The sequence below is a fragment of the Hyaena hyaena genome, unplaced genomic scaffold, assembly GCF_003009895.1.
Source record: "Hyaena hyaena isolate Hyena2069 unplaced genomic scaffold, ASM300989v1 scaffold_1659, whole genome shotgun sequence".
NCBI classification, from domain to species: domain Eukaryota; kingdom Metazoa; phylum Chordata; class Mammalia; order Carnivora; family Hyaenidae; genus Hyaena; species Hyaena hyaena.
This window is the reverse complement of record NW_024082286.1, coordinates 233,043-255,996: the sequence shown is the minus strand read 5'-3', so window position 1 is coordinate 255,996 and position 22,954 is coordinate 233,043. Positions and strand designations below refer to the sequence as shown.

Genomic DNA, 22,954 nt, shown 5'->3' with positions numbered 1-22,954 from the left:
TTTTCCCCTCTCACTCCCCGTAGAGGGTAGAGGGGGATCGCCTCCCACCCTGGAGTCTCCGATCCCGGCCCGATTTTATCTTCCCCGGTTCGCACTCACGTTAGAAGGCTCTCTCAGTGGATTCTGCGTCCTTTTTCTCCCAATCTCTCAGGTTTTGTAAGGTTTCCAATGTCTTCAGATCTTTTCTGTGTGATGTATGGGCGCGAGTGCAAGTACGGAGCTCCTTACTTCTCCGCCATCTTGCCCCGAGTCCTATTAGTTTCTTTTCTGACTTAAAATAAATTATTTAAAGAAAGCACATTCATTCACTTAAAAATAATTAATTTTGCTTTATTTCAAGAAATAGGATAATTTGAGTAAAGACTCAGTCTTTAAAATTTTTTTCTATCCAGTTTTAAAATAATATTACATTATTGTAAAAATAACTTCATTCTCATCATCTCCTGTAATTATAAATAGCCTCTTTAACTTAACATACTAGATAAAATTGTATTTATTTTCTCTTGCTATGTAAAAAACTATCACAAATTTAGCGGTAGGTTTAAATTTTAAGCTTAAAAGAAGACACAATTACTATGTCACAGTTTCTGTGGATCAGGAGTCCAGGCAAAGTTTTTCTGGGTTCCCTCCTCTGGGGTCTCACTAGAATATGGTCAGGGGGCCAGCTGAGATATAGATGAGAGCAGGGAAGTGTCCCGATCGAAACTGTTTTCAGATATAAACAAGATTAGGAGTTAAGCAGATGCTCTTCTGTCTCTAGAAGGGACCAGATGCTCTTTGCCAAGGTTAGAGTTCAATGAGAAGATTAAAGAGAATCACACTTTTTAGGCACTTTATACATCCATGCACTGTTTACTGTGATCCCTTAATCCCTGGTACCAAATGAAGGAAAAACACACTATGCTCTAATTTGGGGTCTGAAGCCACCACCCTTTAAAGAAAAAATTAGTCAGGACACTTGTTAAAGATGTAAGATAAGGAGGACTTTATGCCAGGGGGGCTACTACAAAGGGTTTTTATAGTGGGGAAAGAGATTGGCCCAACTCTGAGTACGATAAAGAAAAGTGGGGATTTAGAGCCAAGGAGCAGGGTCAGAGGTTACTTAATGGGAAACTACTAACATTACTAAGAAAATCACCCAAAGGGTCATTTATTGATAAAATCACCAATCAGAACCTGCTGCGGCAGGCCAGGGTGATAAGATGCTGGAGGGTGTTCAGACTAGGGATGAGAATTTTCATGAAACTCAGTAAGATTCTGGACAATGCAGAGAACACCAGCAGCCTGAATGTCAGGGCTCAGTTGAGAAAAGAGTTCAAAGAGGCCTGAGTTCAGTCAAGGAGAGAATCTTTGTCAGCACCCAAGCCTTTGCCCGAGCCTGACAATGGGTAGATGTCTCTTGGCCCCTACAAACTTCTTCTGTGATGGCCCCCACTGCTGAAGTATTACTGGTATTGTCTGTGTGCACCTTTGCTACTCTGCCCCCGAGCCATGATAGGGATATTTTTATGGGGCATGTGGAGGACTATAAGCCAACATGATTCCTAGGCTATAGCAAATGGCCTGGCTGTTTGATTGGGCTGCTAGAGAAGCTTACACTGGCATATAAAGCGAGTTTCTCTGTGGAGATGGAACATTTGGAGAACAATCAGTTCTGTTCCTAGTAAGTTTTTGTGATTCATGTGGGTGCTCAGCAGAGAGGACCCTGCACTTGGCCAAGGAAACAATCAATGAGTGGACCATGATTGTCAACGACATGTGGAGACTAAAGTGCCCTATACCCCAGAGCAAACAGCTTTGTGACAATCTCCTCCTGAATTCAGGTGAGGATGGCCTTAGAAAATCTAGACACTATTTTAGATCAGGCCTACCTACACACACAGACTGCCACTGTGGCAAGCAAATGCTGAAACAGCTTTTTATAAAAAGCCTGTCCCATGCCACCTATCAGATGCTGGCCAAGGCTAAAATCACTGCCCAAGGACAGAATCCCCAGACCACCCAAGGGGCAAGTATATTCTTGGCCAGTAGAACATCTTGCCTTACATCAACCCCCTTAGCCCATCAGAGATTTCACTCGACCCTGTCTGCAGTTGACACTTTCTTTGTATTTGTCCTAGCACTCCCATGCATTCCACTGACTGAAGCCATGGTATCCGGGCCCTACAAGGCCACATTTGTTTCCTATTAGGTTTCCTGAGCACTTTGCTCCTGATAATGGCCTTGGATTTGCAGCCCAGGCTACAAATCAGTGGATCTAATGATGGGACATCTGGTGGACTCTTCATTCTTCCTACCACACTCAAGCCACAAGGAAACTGGATGGAATTTTGCAGCTGATGGTAAGAGATAAGACAACCCTAACTTGGACTACACATCTCAGACAAACAATCCAGGTTCTCAAAGGAGCGATTCCCCCAAAGGACACTTCTCACTTGTGCCTCATGTTTGATCAGGATGTCTGTTCCCTTCCTTCAGTTGTACATCCGTCTTTTATAACTTTGATATCTCAGTATTGTAGAGGACCTTACAAAGGCTTTTGAATCCCTGAAACTCCTTTCTGAAGTTTATTTATTTGTTTTGAGAGAGAGGGCAGAGCCTGACACGAGGATCAAACTCGTGAACGGTGAGATCACGACCTGAGCCAAAGTCAACAGTCAGACGCTTAACCGACTGAGCTACCCAGATGCTCCTCAACCCCTTTCTAAAGATTCAAATCGATAAAAGATTAAGGTGACAACAACAGATGACAGATCCAAGATTTTTGTGCTAACAATTCTTCAACATGATGTGTCTTTATGATTAAGTTGTACAAAAATGCTTTCCTGTATCAATGCTTTTGTCCCTCTTGCATATGGTCTTTCTAGACTAAAAGATTTAGATGAAAACATGAAATTAAAAAATATAAAGTTCATTATTAAAAGGGACAGACTGATGGCAACGTGGGAAAATGAATAACAAAAACAAAAACAAAAAAACAGAAAAAAAATCCTAAAACTCTGCTACTTAAGGAGGCATAGGGAAGGGAGAAAGACATCAATGGTCATTCAGATCTTTTAGAACTAGCCCTGGAAGCTTCCCCCTCTTCTTGAATGAAAACCTTGGGGTGTTGCCCTTCTGAGCTGCTGTAAGGACTTTGGATCCAGATTAACTGTTGAGCCCGCAGTCCCACAGCAGAGCACACACAGATGTCATTCACACCCAGGCGCCCCGACTTATCTCACTTTCTGAGACTTGTTCTGCAACTTTTGCCACATTGACACAAATGGCAGAGATTTCTTTTTAAGGCTGAATAATATTCCTGTGTGTGTGTGTGTGTGTGTGTGTGTGTGTAGACTACATTGTCTTTAATATAATACTACATATACTACGCATACTACATTTTCTTTATCAATTCATCTGTTGACAACACTTAGGTTATTTTCATATCTTGGTTCTTGTGAAGAAAGCTGCAATGAACAGGGGAAAGCAGGTATCTTTACAAGATGTGGATTTCATTTCCTTTGAACATATATCAGGAAGTGGGATTGCTGGATCATGTGGTGTTTCTGCTTCATTTTTTGAGAAAACTCCGTACTCTTATCAACAGCAGATGTAACAACACTTCACCTTGCCACAACAGTGTGCAGGTGTCTTTTTTCTCTACATCTTCACCAACACTTGTTTTTCTTTTTTCTTTTTGACAATAATCATTCTAATGGGTGTGAGGTGATATCTCAATTTGTTTTTGATTTGAACTTTTTCTGATGGTTAATCCTGTGCTTGATACACTTAACACACTTAAGCCCCCTTTCATATACCTTTTGGCCAAATGTCTTCTTTGGAGAAATAGTTATTCAGGTCCTTTGGTTAAAATCAGGCTGTTTTTATGTTTTTTGGCTATCAAGTTGTTCAAGTTTCTTAAATTATTTTGGGTATTAAGTTCTTACTAGAGGCATGGTTTGCAAATATTTTTCTTCAGTCCCATCTCACTTGTCATTTATTTTTACCTTTTGTAGCCTGTGCTTTTAATGTCATTTCTAAAAAAATCATTGCCCCTACTAATGTCAGATTTTTTTCCTTTGTTTTCTTTTAACAAAATTACAGTTTCAAGGTGTGTGTGTGTTTAATCCATTTTGAGTTGATTTTTGCATCTGATGTGAGACAGAGGTCCAGTTTCATTTTTCTGCAGGTGGATATCCAGTTTTTTTTCTTAGATTGGATAATGATTATTAATCTAGCTTCAAATTCCTGTACTCTTTTTTCTCTCATTTCTAATTATTCTTTTAGCCCATATAGTGGTTTTAAAGTTTCAGTTATTGTTTTTATAGTTTCACACTTTTCATTGTTTTAAAATAATGTTCATTCTTCTGCTGAGATTTCCTAGTTGTGCATTCATTACATAATATTTATCCCTTTGTCCTTGACTATAGTTGAAGTAGCTGCTTTAAAGTCTATGTCCACTATGGGTGCCTGGGTGGCTCAGGTGATGATCTTGCAGTTGGTGAATTTGAGCCTTGTGTAGGGCTCTATGCTGACTGCTCAGAACCTGGAGCCTGCTTCAGATTCTGTGTCTCCTTTTCTCTCTGTCCCTCCCCTGCTCATTCTTTGTCTCTCTGTCTTTCAAAAATAAGTAAATAAATACTGTGTCCACTAATTCAAACATCTGGCTATCTTGGGATCTCTCTCCATGTATTGTCCTTTTTCTTTTCTTTTCTTTTCTTTTCTTTTCTTTTCTTTTCTTTTCTTTTCTTTTCTTTTCTTTTTTTTCTTTTCTTTTCTTTTCTATTTTCTTTTCTTCTATTTTCTTTTCTTTTCTTTTAGCATGGGTCATGTTTAAATATGTCTAGGGGCGCCTGGGTGGCTTAGTCGGTTAAGCGTCTGACTTTCGCTTAGGTCATGATCCCGCGGTTCGTGGGTTCGAGCCCCGCGTCGGCTCTGTGCTGACTGCCAGCTCAGAGCCTGGAGCCTGTTTCAGAGTCTGTGATTCCCTCTCTCTCTGACCCTCCCCTGCTCACACTGTCTCTCTCTCTCTCCTAGAAATAAATAAAACATTAAAAAAATTTAAATATGTCTAATAATTTTAGATTGCATACTGTACACTGGAAATTGTGAAGGATATGTTGCAAAAAAAAAGTCCAGATCCTGTTAAAGTTTTCTGAATTAAGTTTTTTTTTCAGGCAGTTTAAGTAACTGATGTCAAATTCCATCTGTCTTCTCTGCAGTAGGTGGCAGCTAAAATACCTCTTCAGGTCTTGTAATTCTACTTCGATTGTAGAGTCTTCCTCAAATGTGTATTCTTTTAGAGATGTGGGCAGCATTTATTTGTAGAATTTTCAAACATTCTATTGTGGGTATTTCTCCTCATTTTCCAGCATATGTAGTAAACCTGCATTTTCTTTTCTAAATTACTTTTCTAGCCAACAACATTGAGCCTCTCTACAGGTTTTCATTGTGTTACCTTGTGCTGACTGGGGTCTGTACTCAGCTGAAAAGATACAAAAACAGGAAACTCACCCAACGTTATTTCCTTTTTACCAAGGGCATACTCCCTTTTGGTTTCTGTTTTTGATTGTTTTACAGTGCCTTCAGATTCTTGTTCGCTTCTCCCCTCCCTACACCCCACCACCCATATGATTTGAAGTTATCTATGGGAAGGTTGTTTTGATTGAATGAAATCCTGTCGGAGGCCGCACTGGCTCCGACAGGTCCAGGGGTCCCTGAAGGATGGACGGTGTCGGTGAAAGAGAATGAGAGAGCCCCGAGATTCTTTCTGATTACCAGGCAGCCGTCTCTGTCCTGTCGGTTTTGGTGTCTTTATTTAAAGGTTCAGCAACAACATGAAGTCAGAGAAAGGAATTTCTACAATGGGAGGCCTTTTGCGATAACAATTACAGAATTATTTCGACCAAGGAAATAACAGAATGCTCTTAGTGAAAAACAGCATAACATACAAGTTAAATTGTATATAAATAAGCTAGGAGTTATTCTGTCTGGCCCTCAAGAAGATAAATGTTTCTGAATTGGTTTATTTGTGGAAACTAACATGGGGGCCCTAAATTGTCAGTCTTTGCCCCTGGGTTTATGTTTTAGCTACTCTTATCTATCCTCATCCCAGCTGCCAGTGTAAAGGAGGGTGTTTGTGGAATGCAGGCCTTAAGGAAGGGACTGCTATGCTTTACCAATTAGCAAAGATATATGTAGTAGCTGTGTTCTGCTCTTAACCCCAAAATAGGCTCTGTGTCTCGGGACCAGGCTCAGTTGTAACTCTTGTGTTCTTAACCCCTTCTATTATCTAAGCCTTGGGTCTGCAAGGCCCATAGGAAGAGCCTTTTGACAATCGCCCATAGAGCTTTCATCTAAAGTTTCTTTTGTAAAGGCAGGAATATGCTTTTCCTTATGAGGTATCTGTATTCAGAATATGGGTCTGATATGGAATATTGGGAGGCCTGGTCAATACCAGCAGGCTTATATCCAACATGAGCTAATGGTAGCAGAAGGAGATACCAGTTTTCATTTCTCATGGGAGGAGCTGCAAACATTGTCACTTCCTTGCCGTGATTGCCATCCAGAGAGGCCAGTTCGGCTCTCGGCAAAATCCTCCACTACTTGAAGTTCAATCTAAATTTTCCCTGTTTGGATTTTCTGATGAATGGAATCACACAGTATAAACTCCATTGTATAAGCCTTCTTTCATGTAACATTTTTGTTCTTTATTCATATTGTTTTATTTATCAGTGGTTTGTTCTCTTCTATTGCTGATTAACATTCCATTGTATGAATATACACAATCTATGTATCCAGTCTCCTGTTGAGACATATTTGAAGTGTCTTCTGTTTTTTTGATATTATGAATAAGGGTATTAAAAGCATTCTTCTACAAGTCTTCTTGTGGTGGACACGTTCTTAATTCTTTTTGAGACTATACCTAAAATTTGAATTATTTTCTTACAGGGTAGATGTATATTTCACTTGAAGACAAGTGCTAGATTTTCTCCCAAAGTTGTTATACCATTTTACATACCCACCAACAACATATGAGGATTCAGATTGCTACATATCCTTGCCAACATATGAGTGTGGAAGCCACTGTAATTCTAAGCACTTAGTGATTTTTAGTGCTATTTCATTGTGATTTTAATGTGCATATTCCTGAATTCATCATGCCAAGAACTTTTTTCATGTGCACCTTGGCCATTCATAACTTTACTTCCAAATTCTTCCCTAATTTTAAAATTAAAATGACATGGGGGCGCCTGGGTGGCTTAGTCGGTTAAGCGTCCGACTTTCACTTAGGTCATGATTTCGCGGTTCGTGGGTTCGAGCCCCGCGTCGGGCTCTGTGCTGACTGCCGGCTCAGAGCCTGGAGCCTGTTTCAATCTGTGACTCCCTCTCTCTCTGACCCTCCCCTGCTCACGCTGTCTCTCTCTCTCTCCTAGAAATAAAACATTAAAAAAAAATTTTTTTTTTAAAAATTAAAATGACATGTCTGTTCAAATCATTTGCTCATTTTAAAAGTAGATTGTTTTTTCTTTTTTATTATTGATTTGTGGAGTTCTGTATAGATTCTGGATACAAGTCCTTTGTCAAATATTTCTTGCGTGAATATTGGACTATTTTCTCTCTGACTTTGGCTTGCATATGGTGTCTTTTTTTAATTTCTTTTTTTTAATGTTTATGCGCTCATTGAGAGAGAGAGAGAAAGAGAGAGAACATAGGAGGGGCAGAGAGGGAGAGAGAGAGAATCCTAAGCAGGCTCTGTGCTATCAGTGCAGAGCTTGACCCAGGGCTCAATCTCACGAACTGTGAGACCATGACCTGAACTGAAATCAAGAGTCAGACACTTAACCAACTGTGCCTCCCAGGCATCCCACATACGGTGTCTTTTTATTGGTGTCTTTGGTTGGGAAGAACTTTAAAGTTTATTGTAGTTTAATTTATCATTAAAAATTTTTTGAATTGGAGTATAGTTGACATGTAATATTATATTAGTTTCAGATGTATAACACCATGACTCAACAATTATACACATTATAGAATGTTCACCACAGTAAGTGTAGTTACCCTCTGTCACCATACACAGTTATTACAATATTATTGACTATATTTCCTGCATGATTTATCATTTTCTAAAAGTTTATTATATCTGGTTCCCTTCCAGAAAAACTTTGTTGAAAAAATAATTGAAGAAAACATTTTAGGTGATACACGCAACCTTTTTTAATACTTCGTGAAGTGGATAGTCTCCTTTCAGACAACTACAGCAAAAAGCTTCTATGGGATAGAGAACAAACAATAAGGAAGAGGCCAATAGAAAATATCCAACTGGCAGGAGCCACAAAGTCATCTTTGTGTAGGGTAAGAAGGCCCAGAGTTGGCATGGCATTTGGGAACTGGCTCAGTGGATGTACTGTGTGTATGGTCAGGAGGAGCACTTACAGGGACACAAAAGTTACCTGAGTTCCATTTGCTGATGTGGCACCTTGGGCAGAAGTGGCTGCATCTTGGGCCTAAATGGGTTTTTCAACATCATGAATGACTCAAAATTGTAAAAATGTCCTCCCGCTTGCATTTTTTACATCCAGTATCTGACTTACTGGCTTCCCTTAAAGAGTAATGATTTATTTTGGCATGCAGTCACATTGCTGGTGGATCTTTCAATGACATTCTTTTCAGATGAAACATGTTTTATCTGCTGCTTATTTATCCCATGTTCTGAAACTAAGACGCCTTGACATTTTATGTTGACCTCATGTACTTTTCAGAGGAGAAGGTATAAGCAGATCCTCAGTGGCTGAGGAAACAGCAGTAGGAAGCTGAGAATTTGGCAGCTGATATCAGAGATACAATGTGCTGTAAGGCAGGGGAAGACTTTTCTGTACACTTCAATTATTTCTCTACTGCATTCCCAGCATCTAAGGGCATCATTCTTGTGGGGAAGGGGAGCTGAGAGGATTGATAGTGGTCATTTTAGAAAGGAACACAGGTACTTTGTCTTTAGTTTATGAGAAATAAATTGTACAAATGAAACTTTCTCTCTCACTTTAATAAAAGATGGGGAGATAGATTGAAAGTTTGTTTCTCATCTCTAGGAAAATAAATGTTGTGGGGTTGTGATCCCTAGATAGTAACAACGTCTTTGTGGATCAAGGAAAAAAAAAATAAAACAAGGATCATGGGTCAGGGGATTCATAAATCCATAAGTATCCTGAGTTCCAGATCTAGAAGAAGGTAATAGCCACACACACACACCAAAAAACTGGTATCAAACCACTTCCTAGAATTACACTTCTGGAAAGTGGTTTATCTAGAGATGAGAGGAGACAGAGACACATTCTGTCCCCAGCATCTGAACCGGTCTTCCTTCTGTCTCAGTAACTAGATCTGTGGTGTCCATGAAACCATCACCGGTCAGGATCAGAAGCCACCACACTAAGCTTTCATTCAGGGCAGAGTGTCTAGGAGAACAGGATGAGGTACTGGAAGAATGAGCACTGGAGGAAATAAGAAAGAAAGAAAAGACAGAGAGAATCTCCCATCCAGAATCATGCTAAAAAACCACCAAAATATGTGAATACAGGCATTATGTATGTATATTACAATGGAGCCTCAATATGTAAAATATTAGCTAAGAAGCAAGGAGAAATGAACATAACAAAATGAGACATTTAAATGCATCTGTTATGGACAATGTATCTAGAGATTAAACTAATCAAGAATAGTGAGTGTGACAAACATAATTTACACACTCTGAAACTTAGTGTGGTAGGCAGAATAATGGGCGAATAATGGCCACTCAAATGATATCCCCATTGCAAACCTCTGTGAGTATGTTAGGTTAGATGGCAAAAGCAGATTAAGAAAAGTATCAGATAAAACTAATCAGTAGACCTTAAACTAGGGAGATTTTCCTGGAATATCTAGCTGGTTCAAATATAATCACAGAGATTCTTATTTTCTTTTTAACATTTATTTGTTTTTGAGAGATAGAGACAGAATGTGAATGGGGGAGGGGCAGAGAGAGAGGGAGACAGAATCTGAAGCAGGCTCCTGGCTCTGAGCTGTCAGCACACAGCTGATGTGGGGTTCGAACTCACAAACTGCAAGATCATTACCTGAGCCGAAGTCAGCTGCCTAAGCGACTGAGTCACCCAGGCGCCCCAATCACAGAGATTCTTAAAAGTGGAAGAGGGAGACAGAGGGGAGAGTCAGAGGGCAATTGAAGATGGAAGAAGGGTAGAAGTAATTAAGCTTTTTCTAAAGATGGAGGAAGGGGACTTCTACATACTAGAAAAAGCAAGGGAAGAGTTTTTCTTCCAGAGCTTGCAAAAAGAAAAGAAGCCTTCTCAACACCTTGATTTTAGCCCAGTGAGACCTAGGCTGGACTTCTGAACTACAAAACTGTTAGATGATTATGGTGATTTCTGGCAGTTTAAGCTGGAAGTCTGTGGTACTATTTTATAACAGCTATAAAAAACAAATACTCTGCATCCCACAAAAAAAGAATATTTGTATTTTTTAATTGAGGTAAAATTGTCATGTAAGATTATATTAGTTTCAGGTGTACAACACAATGATTCAATACTTGTATACATTGGGGCACCAGGATGGCTCAGCCGGTTAAGCCTCAAACTCTTGATTTTGTCCCTGGTCATGATATTGCAGTTCTTGAGTTTGAGCCCCATGTTGGGCTCTGCGCTGGCAGCACAAAGCCTGCTTGGGATTCTATTTCTCCCTCTCTCTCTGCCCCTACCCCACTTTCATTCACTATCTCTTTCAAAATAAATAAACTTAAAAAAATTGAATATGTTGCAGAATGATTACCACAATAAGTCTAGTTGACATCAGTCACCATACATAGTTACAAAATCTTTTTTTTCTTGTGATGAGAACTTTTAAGATCTACTCTCTCACAACTTTTAAATACACAATACAGCATTATTAATTATAGTCACCATATTGTATATTATCTTTCCATGACTTATTTATTTCATAGCTGGAAGCTTGTCCCTTTTGACCACCTTCACCCATTTTGCCCACCACTCACTCCCTTCCTCTGGTAACCACCAGTGTCTTCTCTGTTTTTTTTGTTTGTTTTATTTTATTTCTTTAAGATTCCATATATAAGTCATATAATATTTGTCTTTCTCTGTCTGACATATTGCACTTAGCATAATCCCCTCAAGGTCCATCTGTGTTGTCATAAATGGCAAGATTTCATTGTTTTTTATGGCTGAATAATATTTCACTATATGTATCTATTTATCTATCTATGTCTATAATCTACATCTATATCTCATATTATTTTCCATTCATCCATAAATGGACACTTAGGTTGTTTCCATATCTTGACTATTGTAAATAATGCTGCAATGAACCTGGGCATGCAGATATCTTTTCAAGTTAGTTTTTTTAATACATTATTAGCAAAATTAAAAGATGACAACATTAATAGGGAAATATGTCATATTTATAATATAAGTTTACCATATTGCAAACATATCAAGTATTTCCATATTACTGTACAGATTCAATGTAATTAAAACAAACACTCGAAGAGTATATATGTGTGTGTGTGTATGTGTATTTATAAGTTGAGAAACTGCTTATAAAATTTTTGGGAATGCAAAGTGCAAAGAATGGCTAAGAAATTTTTGGGCAAAAAAGTCAAAGACTACAATATCAAGACTAGAAAACTTTAATTGTATTTATATAATATTGGTGCAAGTTTATACAAATAGACTAATTAAGAATACCACAAGTACAGGAACATTCTTAGGCCTCTGAGAATTCTGTCTCAACTTACTGTGTCTAAACTGTCTAGACTGAATCTCCTACACATCTAATATCCACAGCTGCTAAGATCACCAACCTACATTTCATCTCAAAGGAAAGGAGTTAATATGTTTGACCTCCTCCTTTGGGGATGAAAAAATGGTGGGACCCATAAACCTGAGTTCTATCTCTTGGGAATATAAGGTACTGCATAAAAATGTTCTTTTTACCCTTGTGGCACCTCTCCCCTGCTAAAATTTTACTTGTTTCCTTGTTTTCCTTCTAAACAGATACTTTCTACTACTCTAACGCAAGAGATAGAAGACAATTTGGTGAGTTGACCACTACAGCCAATTAGGGAGAGAAAAAACGCTACAGTGGCTCTTTGATCTTTACCAAATAATGTAGCCTTGTGTTTGCTGTGTCCAAGTAGGGTCTGTGCCCTGGGGTACAGGACTCTGGGAGGAAGGAGTCCTTCTGGTACCAGTGATTCTGTAAGGAGACAGCTCCTGGCAGAAAACGATTGATTACATGTACAGACCCACTAACATGGCCAGTACCACGGCGAGGAATACAGAAGGAAAGAAGAGCTCTTTGGGTAAAAGAAGTGAAGTCAGAACAGATTCAGACTGAAGCAGCAAACTGTGGTTTGTATGTTTTCTGTTGACCTCCTTTGCGGTTTGAATGATTAGTGGTTTATTTTTCTCCCCTTTAAACATATCCCCTGTGACCCTGAGGAAATGTGCTTCTTGTCAAGAGGTAGTGAGTCTATGCTTCAAGAGACTGAGTTGCAATCTAGCCTGAATTATAGAGACATTTTGGGGCTTTCTCAATCTATCTACTTTTCATACCACAGGAGATGAGGTATCCCTAAAATTTTAGGGACAGTTTTTATGAAGACTCTTTCGTTACCATTATTTGAATAAGTTCAGTGCCCATAGGCATTTAACCTAAATTGGAGCTGCATATGGAACCTAGAATATACATTCTCAAGGGCTTGGAGGATGAGTCTCGGTTGGGGTAGGGTGGGGGTGCTGCTTTTGGGAAGTGGGAACTAGTTACATCCCTCCCAGCCAGGTAGTGTTTTGTCCACTTTGGCTAATTAAGGACTCTGGCAGTGAGCAAATTGTCCCGAATGTAAGGGAACCTCACTATGTAAAGTTTTGACTGGGGTTCTGGTGGAGATGTCACAAAATCCTCCTTCCTTGTCACAAAACTACAGATTCCTGCCAAACACAGTAATATAGAACTGCTATGACTTGTCTGCAAGATCTGCTTCCTTTCCTTCAAAGCTTTTTGGATGACTTTGTAGATTTGCTGGAGAGGATGAGAACTAAACCTCTCCAAAACTGGTTGAAGGAGGGCTCGAGCTGCGCTGGCCTCTCCATTACTGCATCCCCTGCTTGTCACCATTGCTGGTCCCTTTTCAAAAGTACTTTATAAAATAGACCATACAATAGAGTTAAAACTAAAATGTAAAACGGCCTCCAGAGGTCATTTCTATTCAGTGCAAAGTTAAAGATTCCCATAGATGGGGTCCATGAACCTGTAGACCAGAAAGAAAAATATTAGGGCAGTACTACTTTATTATTTTTAATTTTATCTCTAGGAGGTGAGAATCTGCTCTGCTTGACTTTGCTCAAGCCAATTGCACTGGCTGGTACCTGCGACAGAGGCACTGTCAGACTCACCAATGGGTACAGCGGTCTCCCCTACCAAGTTAGAGGGCCAAGATCCTCTGAGGCTTAGGGTGTTGCTCCTGAGGACATAGATCATCCTCCAACCTCACTGCCCTTTGCCTGAGTCGGGGGAATGCTGCTTACCTGTCCCTGTGCATTTTCTGGTAGACGCATTCTCTTATTTTCACATCCCAGGAAGCATCCCTCCTAATCAGAATCATATTTCAATCCCTGTGCAACAAAGGCTCCTGTACCCCCCACAGCACTGGAACCTGTCCTTTCTTTCCTGCTTTTTTCACTACTCATTACTTTATTGAAATTCTTCAGTTTATTTATTATCGAAACCATTGTTGGAAACATAATATTTGCTCTATAAAATCCCATTACTCACAGATCATCCATTCCATAGTTTTAGTATTTCCTGCTTCTTTCTCTCCCTTGCCTATCCTTTCCTTGCCTACACAAGCCTTTCTCTGCTCATATATACTATGTTTTCTTTTTCCATGTGAACCTGCTCCTATCCCACATAATCTACAGTGAGAAAGGGCCAACATATGAAATTGCTGACCTACAAAAATAACCATTCTTTAAGGTTTATTAATAAATGTATAAGGAAATGAAGTGGGGCCACTGGCAAAGAAAAGGGGTGAAACAAGTCAGTTCTACAGATGCCAACATCCAGGGGACAGAGGTGCTTCTCAAGCAGGAACCCTGAATGTGACAGTTGCAGTTCCCGACAACGGTCAGTAGCAGAGTGCAAGTGTCTTACACAGCCCATTCTGATAGCTGATTTGTCCTCAGGATTCAAAGCCAGTGGATCCCAGACTGAAGGGACGATGTATAATCTGAGCTGCTACAATCCCAGCTCCTTTATCCTTATGGGAATACCTGGCCTGGACAAGTTCCACATCTGGATCGGGATTCCCTTTTGTGTCATCTACGTTTTGGCTATTGTGGGCAACTTCATCCTCCTCTATCTCATCGCAACCAAGCACAGCCTCCACGAACCCATGTTTTTCTTCCCAGCTATGCTGGCTACCACGGACCTCCTCCTGTCCACTGCCACAGTGCCCAAACTGCTCAGTAACCTCTGGCTGGGCTCCCAGGAAATAACTTTCTCTGGCTGTCTCACTCAGATGTTCTTCCTCCACTTCAGCTTTGTAGTGGACTCAGCCATCCTGTTGGCCATGGCATTTGATCGCTATGTGGCCATCTGCTTCCCCTTGAGATACACTGCCATCCTGACTCAGCAGGTGATCATCAGCTTATGGTGAGCATTGTCGTGAGGAGCTTCTCTGTCATCTTGCCAGATGTTTTTCTGCTGAAACGGTTACCCTTCTGTGGGACACGCATGATACTGCACACATACTGTGAGCATATCGGGGTTGCTCGGCTTTCCTCTGCTGACATCTCCATCAACATCTGGTATGGATTTTCTGTCCCTCTCATGACTGTCATCTCAGATGTGATCTTCATTGCTGTTTCCTATACCTTCATCCTCCATGCTGTCTTTCACTTCTCATCCCAGGGTGCCCGCCAAAAGGCCCTCAGCACCTGTGGTTCCCATGTCAGTGTCATCCTCATGTTTTACACACCTGCCTTTTTCTCCATCCTTGCACATCGCTTTGGACACAGTGTTCCTCGAAATGTGCTTGTCTTATTTGCCAACCTCTATGTGACCATCCTCCCTGCTCTAAATCCTGTTATCTATGGAGTGAAGACCAAGCAGATCCAGGACAAACTTGTTCTTCTCTTTTCTTTGAAGAGGACACGCTGATGGAGAAATTTAGGTAAAATTGATTAAGTGAGATTTTGTATGATATAGGAAGCTATAAAAATAAAGCTATAACTCTTATTTGCCTGAAATTTTAGAGTTCCAGCCATATGCAAAGTATGGACACATGGGGGAAAGGGAGAAAGAAAACCTTCTAGACTTCCAGAAAATCAAGGGTGTTCTTGGCTCAGTTTTCTCACCACCTGGATGAAGAAGGTGATGATGGATACAGAAGAGCATGAATACTAAGGTTTGCCTCTTTCCCATTGCTAATTTTGAGATATTTGAAGGCTAGGTATTTCCTAATATATACCTCACCCTTATGCTTCTTGGGTCCTGAGTTAAAGGCAAAGGCTCCTGTCTTCCCTCTTTAAGATGCTATCAGTCTACTACAGCTGTCTACTACAGCTACTAAGCTTGATGCTTTGAGGTTCAGTCCTGAGTCTGAACATTAATCATCTCTCCTCCTGTGTCCCGTATTTGCTTTACTTTTCCCCTTATCCATCACAATTTACATGGAGATTATATCTATTTTCTTCAATTGGACACTCCAAGAAAATTGTTACTACCTGTGGCCCATATTTTATAAATATCAATTAACTTAATTGAAAATAATTATGGCTCAGTCAGGTAAGCATCCAACTCTTGATTTCTGCTCAGCTCATGATCCCCCAGTTTGTAAGTCTGAACCCCACATCAGACTCTGTGCTGACGGTGTGGAGCCTGCCTGGGATTCTCTCTCTCTCTCTCTCTCTCTTTCTCTCTTTTTCTCTCTGCCCTTCACCTGCTTGGTCTCTCTCTATCAAAACTAAACAACAAATAAATAAAAATATTAAAAATATTTTTTAAAAATAAAAAAATAATTTTGAGAGAGTAATATTAGTTCATTCATTTCACAAATGAGGAAATAGAGACCTTAGAAAGATTACAGAAAGACAATCAGTAGACTTAGGATCCAATCCCAGGTCTGTCTGATTCAGAATTCTCTATCCACTTGTTTCCTGGGTATCTACTCACTTGAATGGCTTACAAACTGCTCAGACTAAATTTCTCCAAAACTGACATGGAAGCTAACTAACTTCCTTCATAAAAAGCGCCCTTCCTTTTTGATCTTCTTTACAGAGAATGGCACTACCACCAACATGAATTCTCAAGCCAGAAATCCATGGCTTGTCCTTGATTTATCTTACATCACCGTCCAACAAAATTAATTCAATATTTGGGTTAAATGTTTGATTTGAAGGTGCTGATAAGTCATACCTGTAGATATATACGTGACATTCTGACCTTTACCGTAACCATTGAGCCCACCTGGGCCCCTTTCTATTATTTGTCCCTCTGAGAGTATTTTGAAGTCATCTTTTTATAGGAGCTCCATTCAATCCACTCTCTATAAAAGCTAGAGTGATCATTTTACAATTCATATGATTGTGTCACTCTGTACCTTTAATCTCTTCAATAATTCCATTGTCCTCAAGATCATGCATAATATTGTCCTCGGGATCAATGAGAGGAATGGAAGAATTTAGTAAGAAGAGCAATCTTGTGTGGAACTGAGAGCCTTACATTTAACTTATATTTATTTATACTTCACTTATGTTTACTTTGCTTAATTTGCACATCCCTGACTCTGAACAAGTAATTTCAGAAGCGATGTTCTTTTTGTGTTGTCATACTCAATGTCTTGTTATTTAAAACAACAACAACAACAACCACCACCACCATCACCACAGAGGATGCCTGGGTGCTCAGTCAGCTAAGCATCTGACTCTTGATTTCAGCTCAGGTCATGATTTCACAGTTCATGAGATTGAACCCCATGTTGGGCTCCATGCTGACAGTGCAGAGCCTGTTTGGTATTCTCTCTCTGCCCTTCCCTTACTTTTTCTCTTTCTTTATCTCTCTCAAAATAAATAAATAAATATTAAAAAAATAAAACAACAACAACAACTTGGTGTGAGTAGAGTGTGTACTGAGTGGAGTTGGGTAGGATTTATCTATGTTCCTCTCAAGAAACTATCCCAGGATAAAGATGCCCAATTTCTAAAATCTTCACTGAAAAAGAAGCCACAAATTTAATAAAGATGAGCATTTAAAATTACTTGTGAGTAAGAAGTAGAGAGTAAAATTGGCATAATGAGATAAGATGTGTGTGTGTGTGTGTGTGTGTGTGTGTGTCTGTATGTGTTGATATTTTCTTTACTGTTTGTGGTGCCCTTAGGCACCTCGGAGGATACCCAGACAGGGCAGCTTTATGCATGCCACAGTTACAAACCATCATACTTATTTGTTCTTTTATTTATCTGTCCACACCTACATTATGAGCTCCTTGAAGACAGAAGCTTCCTAGGCATCTTCTTATGCCCAGTTATATGAAAGTATGTGATATAACATCTATTCTCAATAAAGGTTTCACACACATTCAAACTTTATCAGAAACCCCTTCCTTCATGCCATTATCCCTAACTTTCCTTTCTTCCTTCTCTATTCAGTGTAGGTTCCATAGTATATTATTGCAGTCATTATCTTATTTATCCTATTTTTTTTGTCTTATTTATCCTAAACTCAACTTGTTCTAAACTCAACTGTCCTCTTTACATACTCAGTTGAAAAAAAGGAATCTTGGGGCACCTGGGTGGGGAAGTTGGAGAAAATGACAACACAAGAATGATATTACTGTTAATGTATTAAGATAGTATGTCACCATACTTGCCAGCTTGGAGCTTCTCAAATGCATCAGATTTCTCCTTTTCTCCTCTATTTGTGCTTTCTCTTTACTTATTATTATTACTTTTTGCTTGGCAATTCCTATTTAGGATTCAACTACAAATCCCCTCAGGTGTTCCTTTTTCAATTCTGTGTATTAGATTACTATCTCTTATATACATTCTCACTGCACAATGTACTTTTTATTTCAAGACTTACCACAATGTTAACAAAATGATTCCTTGTCTACTTAGTTGTTCAAAGCCTACTCCTCCATTAGATGTCATCAAGGACCAGGTTCATGCTTGCCTGCCTTGTTTTCCATTGCATTCCAATCATTTACAATCTCCCAGTTTGTAATAGACATGCAATAAGCATTTGCTGAATAAAAGTGTTGAAATGAATAAGTTTTAATTAATGAATGAAATCCATTTGCTTGAAGGGAGTCTACCCGGATTTGCAACTCTAAGTAATCAGAGAAAAAAGTTACGGAGAATCATGGAAAAAAACTTTTTCCACGCTAAGGTGATAGCTGTTTCCCCACTTATTCTGCAGAGCTCTTCTTTAAACTAAGCATTTCCAAGTTATTATTCCCTTATTATAGATGCAGAAACTGATTTCCAGAACAGTTAAAGTATTTTGTTAAAGCACAAAGGGAGGGATGCATGGAATAAGGGATAAATTCCAGAGTTTTAGCCATAAGACATTGAAAGTAAACTTCCTTCTTGATCTGATGGGCAGTTGGACACAAAGTTCTGTTGGAAGGCTGATATCTATGATTTTCAGATTTGTGTGTGCTCTGTGTTAGAGGTTTGCTCCAGACAAATAGATTAGTAGCCTATGGTCTAAAAAATTGACTGAACACAAAATTAGTAATGATTCTTCACTGACAGTATTGTCAAGCAAGACTGAACATTGAAGTAAGTATCTAAAAAGAGAGGCCTCTTTACATCTGGAGAGGTGCAGCTCCAGTGAGAAATATCTCCAGGGTTTTGTTATATAAGGATAGAAACAGTTGCATTTCAGACATTTATCGATTTTCCACTATGAAATACTCTCTGCATAGAATCATAAGAAAATGAAACAGTCCCTGCACAAGAAGTTTTAGGAGTTCTATATTGTGCTGACAGATGGTAGATATGACTCTTTATCAAATTACTGATCAAGCTAGATCAAGACCCCGCTGAGGCCCAGGTATGCTCCTATCATGGATTAAAAAATTTCCAAGCCAACACTGATATGAATAGAGGTGTACATTCCTAAGCTGGAAAAATGTTATTTGGTAAAACCTTTGCTCATGTCCTAGACTGACTTGGGGCCTTGGGACATGAGGCTTATAGGTCCCCTGGGTTCAGAGGGCCTCTGTTCTAACTTGTCTCAAACCCCCAGAGACATATGAGAAGTACATTTGCACTCCATTCCTCCAGGCTCTGTGTTGGTTTTTCCCTACTGTGAACATGATCTTATGTCTGTCCTTACTTACCCTGGAACTGCTTCTTTTGTTCTTTGGTCTGTTTTCACCTGCTGTGTTTCTGCACTCTCTGATCCTCACCTTGCCTTTGCAAAGTAGTTCCAGGACCAGGATCTGCAAGGCATAAGCCGGGGGTGAGCAAAGTAAAACTATTAGGAAGTAGTAGTATGGAACAGAGCCAATGAGAATAGGAGCTGGTGAAGAGGAGAGAAGGAGTGGAGAAAAAGGGGTCTCTGGGGAAAAGGAATGGACAAAATTATAATTCTGTATATAGATTATAAAGCTGGCACTCATGCTAAGAGAATGGTATGATGAGGTATCTATTAGGAGTTTAATTCTGAGCCTGTCTCACTGTTTTCCCTAAAATGTTTCTATGTTTTTCTGGTAAAAATTTATAACGCTCCTCTCCCTAATATAGAGTAGAAGAAAGATATTCACATAGACACACTTAGCATAAAAAAGAGAAATAAAGTCAAGGTTTGGATTAAAATACTTCATGATCAAGGTATTACTGAAGGACCTGTCCTGTGTTTAGTTTAGTGATGGAGGAGACAGAGAAGGTAGAGATATAGGATGTGTCACTGCAATATTCCTAGCCTTAGGAGAGAGGAGAAAAATGCTCTGCAAACAATCAGAGACCAGTAAATAAGGTAGTAGAATGCTTGCTAAATGCAAAATCTTATTCAGGAAACTGTGATCAAAAAGACTGTGATCAAAGAGTACTAATACTATTAGATTAAAGAGAATGTATAGTTAACAACATCTGGGAAGTTTCAAGAATGGAAATGTAAAGCCACAGACCTCTTTTTATGTATCTAGAACTTTGAAGGTCAGCAAGGAAAGTGCTACTAATTTCCCACTTGGTTGCATCCTTCTTTCTAGACCATCTTTCTGTAGTGTGCAGTGACTGTGAATCCCCTAGGTTTGTTGAGTGGGAATCTTCATCCAGTTTGGAAGTATTTAAATATCAAAAGCAAGTTTTCATGCTTTTCTAGATCTTTAATTTTCCAGAGTTTAAGTGGGGGGGGGATGACTAACTTATATTATTATAATAGTATTATTATAGTAGGCTGTGAGATATAAACTTGAGAGAGAGGTGGGGGAATGAGAGGGTATTCACAACACTATTTGGATGATCCATGTGGGATTTCCAAGATGGCAGGAATTGGGTAATTAGTTCTCAAGCTGAGGAGAGAGGATTATCTTCAAAATCAAAAACTTCAGAATCTTCGACAAAGGAGTCACAAAGTCATGGCGTTTGGGGATGGCAGACATAGATAAAGCACTACAGAATGCTAACTACTCAAGACCAGGTAGAAAGGAAAATGAGTGAATACTGAAGTTGGAGAAACGATTTGTGCATCATCTCACAAATAGAAGAATTTTGGAAGAAGGGCCCAGCTGTTTCAATGAAGTCTCACAAGAATGAGTCCTTGTATAGATGAGACAGGGGCAAGAAGGCTGGGGCATAACTCTACCCGGAGACTGGGCTCCCTCTGCTGGGGTTTCTTTTGTGAGGGTTCAGAGACCAATGTAAAAGAGTTAAGTTATTGGATAATACCTTTTCTTGGAAACTTTTCCAAGCTGGTAATATCTGAAGGCTGAGTAAACCACCTAAAACTTAGATTCTAGGGAAGAATATTCTTTGTCTCCTCTTTATGTTGGTGAACGTTGCTACAGTAAAACCAGGGCAGATGTTCCATTGCAGAGAAAGAGCAAAAAGGAAAAGAGACTGCATAGTCTATTTTGGCATGAGACATTGAGCCTGCCTTTGTTCAGCCCCTTGGGACCCTACAGTTGTTATTCCATTTCGCTAGGGCTGGAACTTCACATTGAACTTTGTTCCAAATTCCTAACTAGTCATTTTTCTCTGCCTAATAGTGTTTTGTGTTCCTATCTTCCTAGAAAACATCCTGGGTTGCTTGTAAGTAGGCAGGACTAAAAGTGTTTGACTAGAGTTATGTGACTTGTGTCTCTGGGAAAAAAGTATTTTGTTCCCACTTCTATTATGACTTAACATTGTAACTAAAAGTTTGGCAAATATTTATTAGTCAAGAGAAGAGACAAGGAATAGTTTATCACTTTACAGAGCTGAAAGTGAGGGGGAAACTACTGAAGAAGATTCAGAGGTGTGAGTCTGTAGATCATTGTAACAATCAACCACAAAATTTTTATTTTCAGTCTATGAGGCACATCAAATCCAAGGCTATGATGGCCACATTCAACCTGAGCAGCTTCAATCCAGGCCCTTTCATCCTACTGGGAATCCCAGGGCTGGAGGAGTTCCATGTCTGGATTGGGATTCCCTTTTTTATTATCTACCTTGTGGCCCTTGCAGGCAACAGTGTCCTTCTCTACCTTATTTCCACGGAGCGCAGCCTTCATGAGCCAATGTTCCTTTTCCTCTCCATGCTGGCTGCTACAGATCTCATCCTATCTAATACATGTGTACCCAAAACATTCAGCATCTTCTGGCTAGGTCCTCAGGAAATCACCTTTCCTGGATGCCTTACTCAAATGTTCTTTCTCCACTATAGCTTTGTCATGGATTCTGCCATCCTGTTGGCCATGGCATTTGATCGCTATGTTGCTATTTGCTTCCCCCTAAGATATACCTCTATTCTTACCCGCCAGATTATTACTAAAATTGTAATGGCTATTGTCATCAGGAGCTTTTGCATCATCTTCCCATGTGTGTTCCTACTAAAGCGACTACCTTTTTGCCGAACACTCATCATTCCCCACACATATTGTGAACACATAGGCATAGCCCAACTTGCCTGTGCGGACATCTCCATCAACATCTGGTATGGCTTTGCTGTGCCTATAATGACTGTTACATCAGACTTGATCCTCATTGGCATCTCCTACACTCTTATCCTTCATGCCATCTTTAATCTTCCATCCCGAGATGCCTGCCAGAAAGCCCTTAACACCTGTGGTTCCCATGTTTGTGCCATTCTTATATTCTACACACCAGCAATGTTCTCTGTCCTCACCCACCGTTTTGGTCACAATATACCTCACTCCTTCCACATACTAACTGCCAACCTCTATATAGCCATCCCTCCTGCACTCAATCCAATCATCTATGGGATGAAGACCAAGCAGATTCGGGAAAAAATCATCCTACCCTTCTTCCCTAAAGGAAACCAGTGACATGAGACTGAGAGCTTGGGAAAGGAAACAGGTAACCGTATTGATTTTGGAATGCAATTTATTTTTTTACAGCTAAAATATCTATAATGGTGATTTAACTACATATGAAACCTCAAAAGTCTTCCATGTGTTGTAGGAATCAATAAGACAGATATTGGCAGATACCAAGAAAGACAACAAAAGTAGAAGGAGACATGTCTGCCTAAAAAGATAGATCAGAGGAAATTTAGATCTTATTTTGAGATAGATTTCCAAGACTTATGGGATAGGATATTGATCATATATAATGTGGATAGAATATTATTCTTAATAAAAAGGTTAAAAGAGATGACTAAAGGTCTAGCAATGTAAGATACCTCTGTTGGATACTTTCCAGATGAGAGTTGGTAAAGCTAACAGCAAATCATTACC

General features: G+C 39.5%; 2 protein-coding genes across 2 annotated transcripts; both read left to right on the top strand.

Annotated features, from left to right (window-relative positions):
* The first annotated feature begins 14,269 nt into the window (after window positions 1-14,269).
* Window positions 14,270-15,210, top strand: LOC120226325 (olfactory receptor 52H1-like). The gene is given in 2 exon segments (XM_039224516.1): window positions 14,270-14,693; window positions 14,696-15,210. Coding segments are annotated over 2 exon segments (939 nt in total).
* Window positions 15,211-21,592: 6,382 nt separating this feature from the next.
* LOC120226318 (olfactory receptor 52H1-like) lies at window positions 21,593-22,543 on the top strand. Its single transcript, XM_039224511.1, has one exon. The coding sequence runs from the start codon at window positions 21,593-21,595 to the stop codon at window positions 22,541-22,543; it is 951 nt and encodes a 316-aa protein (XP_039080442.1).
* Window positions 22,544-22,954: the final 411 nt, after the last annotated feature.